At 44.3% G+C, this 7873-nt stretch overlaps 1 protein-coding gene across 1 annotated transcript in view; it reads left to right on the forward strand.

Annotated features, from left to right (window-relative positions):
* LOC134453569 (serine/threonine-protein kinase DCLK1-like) overlaps nucleotides 1-5925 on the forward strand; it is a 97762-nt gene extending 91837 nt beyond the window's left edge. Inside the window, exon 15 of the mRNA XM_063204347.1 lies at nucleotides 5611-5925. Within this exon, the coding sequence (XP_063060417.1) occupies nucleotides 5611-5925 (315 nt within the window). The remainder of the gene's footprint in view (nucleotides 1-5610) is intronic.
* The last annotated feature ends 1948 nt before the right edge of the window (nucleotides 5926-7873 follow it).

Consider the following 7873-nt stretch of genomic DNA (forward strand, 5'->3'; position numbering starts at 1 on the left):
ACCCAACCCAGCCCGCCATCTCTCCTCTCCCTTATTCTGCCACACCATAACAAGATCTCCCTCTATCTGCTTAATGCTGTGGTCTTTGTGTCTGCTCAGCTATTCTACTTTTGCTTTTTTTTCTTTGCTAACTTTTATGCTCTCTTGCTCTCTCTTGCTCACTCACTTTCTCTTGCTCTCTCTTCCTCTCTCACTCTCTCTTTCTGTCTGTCGCGGCTCTAGACCGACTGTCAGCACTGTTGTCAGGGGTGATGGTTGGGTTGGCAGGGACGACCTCAGCACCTGTCAAATTAAGAGTCTTTGGATGGCGTTCCAAATGAAATAATAATGTCGGGGGTGGGGGTGGGGGACACTATTTGCCTTACAACAGCAAGTCTGAAAAAGCTTAGTCTGGAAAAGGCCATATTACTGTAAAAAGGGCCTACAGAGAAAATATTTAAGGTACCCAGTGCCTGACTATTTATGGACTTCGTGAGTAAGCATACATACTGTATATAATATATCACGACTATGTACTTAACTGTTTTCTTTATGTTAAACCTACGTTCTTCAGGCTTTGGGAAAGAGGCACTATTACTGTCATTATTAAAAGGTCATTATTACTGTTTATCTTAACTACATTAACTACATTAACTTATATGCCTTATATTAATTACACAACAAGAAACGCAGTGTATTAGACACACATTTCATGACTTACAAACACATCTTAGAGCACCTGATGCATTAGATCAAGTAGTGTCTACAGTGCTCCAACATTGATGTTACCTGAGCCCCCTCTAGTGTATTGCTGTTGTAACAGTAATGAGCCGTTTATAACTCAAATGTAAAGGCACATGTATATGTTGAAGTGCACTTTACAGTATATCACGAAAGTGAATACACCCCTCACAGGTTTGCAGATTTTTGAGTATATCTTTTCATAGGAAAGCATTACAGAAATTTCACTTTGACACAATGATTATGGTGTCAAGCATGTGTGGTGGTAAACAAGTGAGTTTTACAGAAAAAGTGTATCCTATCAAAAGCCAAGCATGGTAGTGGGACTGGCATGGTTTGGGGATGCATGAATGCTGTCAACATTGGTAATCTGAAATACACCTAAAAGAAACATGCATGTCAACATGCACTGTGACTACTGAAGCAGATCCTGATATTCTCCATAGGATTGCATTCAAATCTCACACCAATCTATTTAAGCCAGATGCAGACTCAAAATGGAAAAGTTCAATGCAAGGAAAGGTTGAAACGCACACTGATGACCTCCCTTTTCATCCCTTTTCATTTCGCTTCATTTCGAGACGATTTGAGCAAACACAGCCCCTTCTCTACCGGATTTTCATCTGGGGTGTACTCACTTTTGTGACATTCATGGCTGTATTTTGTTTTTTTCTGAGTGAACAAGACATTTAAGCGGTTAAATATGTTGTTAAAAGGTCACTAATCATTGTGTCCAAGTGAAATTTCTGCAATGCTTTCCTATGAAAAGATATACTCACAAATCTGCAAGAACTGTGAGAGGTGTATTCACTTTCGTGATATACTGTATATTTACCTGTTTATGAGACTGATTTTTAATTATTGTAAAGGGTGTTGCATCACCTTAAAGCCTGGCTCAAACTACACGATTATCGGCCCGATTCTGGGCTGAAAACCTCCCTTACGACAATCGCTGGAACGTTACCCCCCAGGACCATCGCAAGCGATAGTCGGGAAAGATATCCTCGTTGCGGCCGACGTTCTAAGATAGAACTTTCACCGCTCAAAGAGTCGCAGATCGCAAATCGTAGAAATCAAACAGTGTTTGATATTGACGACTAGAAATAGAACGTCGGGCATTGTCTCGGTGGCTGCGAGCAGGGATAAGATTGACAGTTGCGATTCTCTTCTAGTGTGTGGTGCACCCCGAGGTCAAAATTGCACACACAATCGCCAGTCGTGTAGTTTGAGCCTGGCTTAACAGTATGAATCATGATTGATTCATTATTTTGTAATGCGGTTGCTGTAGAGTACACCGCCATATCTTTTTAGAACATGACATTGTGATTTTTTTTCAGCTGTTGTGTGTAATTGTGATTTGTATTTGAAATTCAGTATTGAAACATACAATTGTTTTCGTGCACTAGAAAAAAACTAATGTTAAAAAGGCAGTTACTTTTCTTCATATTTGTGTTCATGAACTGTCAGGACTTGTGAAAGACATTGGATAGTGTAATGATGTGTGTAAAAGTTCTGTTCTGAGACATAACAAAAAGAAAAAATAGTGTGTGTGTGCCAGCGTGCGTGTGTGCATACTAGGGTTGTAACGATACTCTCAACTCACAATTCAGTTCGCATTATGATTTTTGACCAACGATTTCATACACCCCATGTTTTTTAAAATGTATCTTTTTGATGATCGTTTATAGGTAGAATAGGTTACAAGAGGTAACTAATAATGTAATAAAAAAAAAAAAAATAATGATATTGATTTGAAGCTTGGAAGCACCATCACATCATATCATGTGGATGTTTTCTGGAATGAAGTGTAACAACTTTGAAAGGGCGTATCACGATACTGCTTTCTTGCATCACGATACAGTATCGTAACTCATGATTTCTCCATTCGATAGAATATCGTTACAGCCGTAGTGCGTACATGCGTGCGTGCGTTCGTGCGTGCGTACGTTCATGCATGCATGCTTGCGTTCATGCATGCATGCGTGCGTGTGTGCTTGTGTTAGTTGACCCATGCCAACTCAGTGTGTTGCTATACGTCCCGTCTCTCCCTTGCCCAGACGGATGAGGAGTTAACCATCAAGCGATCAGGGTCTCTGGACTACCAGCACCCAGGGATGTGTTGGATAAGGTAATGCCAACTGGCTGCCAATCAAACAAACCAACCAATCAAATCAACTCCCCCCACCTGCCCGCCTGACCCCGTCCCCCCTTGCCCCCCACTCCTCTGCAGTGTGTCCATGGCAACGTGCTGGCAGTCTCCATTTCTACGGCATCACCAGAGGGCCAAGAAACACATTGCATCTGATTTTCTCTCTCTTTCTCTCTCTCTCTCTAGGCTTGTCATTCTTATCTGTCTTTGTTTCCTATTCTTCTTCTTGTTCCTCTTCCTCCTCTTCTTTGTCTTCTTCTTCTTCTTCTTCTTCTTCTTCTTCTTCTTCTTCTACTCTTTTTTCATCTTCCTCTTCTTCCTCTTCTTCTTCTTCTTCTTCTTCTTCTTCTTCTTCTTCTTCTTCTTCTTCTTCTTCTTCTTCTTCTTCTTCTTCTTCTTCTTCTTCTTCTTCTTCTTCTTCTTCTTCTTCCTCTGCCTCTGACTTCCTGTCCCCTCTGCTGTTGCTATGCTCACACTGTGGTGGCTAAGTGTACTGTACTGTTCTGTACTTGAGCTGTGCTAGCTGTCAGTCATGACATCACTTCCTCTCCAACTCCTCCTCTGCACCTCCATCCTCACCTCACCTTCACTCGCTCCCACTTGTGGTGTGGCAGTGTCTCTGGTGAAACAGTTTGGCACATACAATATACACACACACACACACACACAAGAACATAAGCACACACATCCATCTTTGCTGTTGTTTCGCGAGAGGGCACGTTGTTGTGCACTTTTGCAATGTGTCGTTGTGGTGTAACACCAATGTAATGTATGCCTCTTCTGAAGAGGTATAAGTTACATGAGATTGGAATGTGTACTGTTTTTGTTGTGTATGGATTTGTATTATTTTAAAGAACGAGTGTGTGTGTGTGCGTGCATGCTGGCGTGTGTGCGTGCGTGTGTTGGTGAGTGCGCTTGTGTGTGTGTGTGGGTTTCTGTGAGGTACGGGCTCACTTTTGACGTTCTATCTGGATTGTGACGTGATTGTAACTAGTTCTTCTCCTCTCACCTGTGTATGTGACCGATCACTAGTATGTATTGCACCTGCGTGTGTGTTTATGAATGCGTGCGTGGCTGCGTGTGAGAGTGTGTGTGTGTGTGTGTGTGAGAGAGAGAGATAGAGAGAGAGAGAGAGAGAGAGAGAGGTGTTCACCTTGTGCTTCATCATACGTAAAAATGAAGTGAATTACACAAAATTCAGGCTTGGCTAGTACTCATGTATTGTCATGTATTGCGCAAACTGTCACTATGCTTTGTCACTGTCTGTTTGTCTGTTTGTCTTTATGTATGAAGTTAGAAATGTGTTGTCACCAGCAGTGCTTGCCACACCCCCTTTTCCAAAAGCCCCTTTCACTAGAGCCAATCAAATTCCAGTTTGGTGTAGCAGTGCACGTGGATCTGATAGTTGATTGGATGTTGTAGCGAAGGGGAGGATCCCCACACCCAGGTAATCCAGGGTTTATCAAATTGGGTCTCTAACTGGGTACTATTCCAAGAACAAGGTAAAGTGATAAACCTGTCTAAGTTAACCTAAGGGAAGTGGTAAACCTGCTAATAGATATTCCACATGTGTCATTTAGCTAAGACAATGAGGACTCCAGGCTGTTCTCTTAGAGGATTTACCACAACCTCAAGGGTAGCATAGCCTGATTTACTATTTAGCCATGTACTTGGATAGGTGATGCTGTTAGGAACACAGGCACAGGTGTTTACTGGAGGATTTACCTCTGGCTCAATTTAAGGTGGTTTACTACTTATGCCTCTTTTCGACACAGCGTGACTCGGCCGGCACTTTTTGGTTTACGATGAGCTGTGTCGTGCCTATTTGAAAAGCAAAAAGTGGCAGCCAAGTCGCACTGTGTCGCGCTGTAGGCCTACCAGAAACAAGGCCGTGGAAAAGAGGCAATAGTCTGCCAGTTCTTGGAATACTTAGGTGACTGCTTGCTTCTTATAAGGGCGTATTCACACCTACCACGGACCAAACAAAGTGAACTATCGGACTTTCCTGGTCTGAATACGCCCTTAGTCTTTCGGGGGGTTGCAGTCAGGTTTGGCAGTCAGAGCCCCAGTTTGGAACCCCAAAAGTCCTGTGCTCGAGTCCACTCTATTCCCCTTCGCTACAGATGGTAACACAACATCACAGGGACTTGGGGGAGGGGCTGGCTTCCTGCTTTTCCACCCACCTGTAATTGGGCCGTTGTAGTACCTCAAAAGTATCACAGCAGCTCAGAAATGACAGATATTCAGCATCTGTTAATATGAGCTCAATCCTGTAAAGCTTTTGAGAAACTGGCCAAAAGGAGATGTTTGTTGATGTTATGTGATATTATTGTTTCCATCTTCTGCCCTCCAGCCAATGGCAGTGCACGCACGCACGCAGGCACGCACACACGCAGGCACGCAGGCACGCAGGCACGCAGGCACGCACACAACAAGCAAATAAGCATCCTCATCCACAGATATCCCTCTTGGAGTCAAAGTACACTTAATTATCAAAAGTCAAGGTAACAGGTGTAAGCACAGAATATTGAAAGTGTGCTGGACTAGAAACAAATGTGAAGTTAAAACTAAACGAACAATAAACGATTAACAGATACACATACATGTACGTATACACCACAAAAACACACACACACACACACTACACACTACACACACTAACCATCCCTCCCGCCGCTCTCTCTCTCTCTCTCCCTCTCCCTCTCTCTCTCTCTTTCTCTTCCCCCTGTATCTCCCTGTAGACCACCGCACTTGATAAGGAGGGGCAGGTTCTCCGACGAAGACGCCACCAGGATGTGAAGTCTCCAGGCCACCGTGGAGCAGGAGGAGGAGCCTTCACCACCACCCAGCAGCCCCACCTGCCTTCCCCCCAGCAAGGCCACCTGTCACCTGGCCGCCACACCACCTCCACTCCCCTCACCACCCCCACCACCATGAACATTCCCGTCCGCACTCCGTCCAACCTCGCGGTCTCCCCGTCCGAGTTCACTTCCGAGTCGGAGGATTATTCGCCCAGCTCGGCCGGCACCGTGCGCTCCCCCGTCTCACCTTTCTAATGCCGCAGATACACACGACCATGCATGTGCATACATGCACGCACGCACGCACACAGACACACACAGACACACACACACACACACACACACACACACACACACACACACACACACACACACACACACACACACACACACACACAAATTCAGTGCCCACACACATACAAATGCAGAAACACAGAGGCATTCAGGGTCAACTAGATACATGTAGATGCATACACACACAGTACAGACACATGCAGACACGCACGCACGCACGCACACACACACACACACACACACACACACACACACACACACACACACACACACACACACACACACACACACACACACACACACACACACACACACACACACACACACACAACCCCGCAGCTCAAACCCTACACCCTCCTATCCAACGACAGGGTTGCCCCTTATGACATGCCAATATCCCTACACCCTAAAGCTTCGTTCACACACGTTGCTGCTAGTTACTCGCTCAGCGAGTTACTGTAAGTCAATAGAATGTCTATGTATCCCAGAGAGACGAGGAGGCGAGTTGGCGAGGAGTGCACAAGCGATATGATGTGGGCGAATTCCAAGTTGAAAATATTTTAACTTTGAGCGAGGCGAGTAACCGATTGGAATACAGAGTTCAGTACTTCTCACGTTTGCATTGGCAGTTAAATCCGCGGAACGTTTAGCGAATGGTCCATGAGCAAGTGGTGAGTAGGTGAGCGAGCCAGAAGCTAGTAACTAGCAGCGACGGGTGTGAACATAGCTTAAAGCTGCAACACAATACTACCCTCAAGTCAACTAGCGCGGGGTGAAGGGGTGAGTGTGTGTGTACAGTACACGTATGTGGGGAGTCGGATTTGTTTTGTTTTGTAGGCGAAATATACAGGGCCGATGAAGAGGATTGCTGGAGTGTGTATGCCTGCGTGCCTGCATGTGTGCGAGGGTGCGTGCATGCGTGCGTGCATGCATCCATGTATTCATGCGTGCAATTGGGTTCCTCTAAAGTCTGTGTCGGTGTGTATGAGTGCTGGGAAGAACGGTCCAAGTGTAGCTTGTAGCGACTCTGGTGTGGAAGACAGTGAGGTGGCATGGTGGTTCATAGTGGGCGGGTGGTGTTTGTATACTGTAGTTTATTTATACAGTAGCTCTTTGTCGAGTTTTTAGTGCTCCATGACTTCATAAAGCATTATTTATTTATTCTTTGGAGAAGGGGTTTTGGGGCGCAAAGTCACACAGTCTGAAGGAGGTGTACAGTAATATAGGGATTATTGTGATTATATTGTGCCATGTCAAATTCCTATGTTCTATTCATGTCAGTTCTTCAGCATACATAGACAGACAGACTGACAGACACGCACAGACACGCACAGGTAGACACACACACACATACACTCTTGCACAACTACACTCAATTTAATAAGCCTTATTTCTTCAGATGAGTTGAGTTCCTGTATGTCCTGTTGTTTTGGACACTGAGGCCCTCTAGTGGTGATTTGGAATACCTGCAGTAGGGTTGCACGGGTCTGGTCACTGAGACAAATCCGGTAGCGACTGCACTGGCTATTACATGTAACACTATTGTGGTTGTGATGTATGTGAGATATTGAAATTGATTGATCAGCATCTTCCATTTAAGTGACAAAGCCTCACGTGCCCAGGAAGTTGGGCTTTTTATTATGGTAATATTTTGTATTTTCAAAATTCATACATTTGAATAGTTTTTATTATTTCATTTTAAATGATTTGCCTAACCTTCTGTTTAAGCTATTTTTTAAACAAACAGAAAGAAAAAAACAAAACATAGGTCTGTGTAATTTTTATTATCTCATAAAATCGATATCCAGTGCCCTCTTATGTATGTTATTCAACAACACGTGACACCTGAAATGTATTGTATAATATTTTGGTGAACAGCAGCCGGTTGGTTGCTTAGATACCAGTCCTG

Source organism: Engraulis encrasicolus, chromosome 8 (genome assembly GCF_034702125.1).
Source record: "Engraulis encrasicolus isolate BLACKSEA-1 chromosome 8, IST_EnEncr_1.0, whole genome shotgun sequence".
NCBI classification, from domain to species: Eukaryota; Metazoa; Chordata; class Actinopteri; order Clupeiformes; family Engraulidae; genus Engraulis; species Engraulis encrasicolus.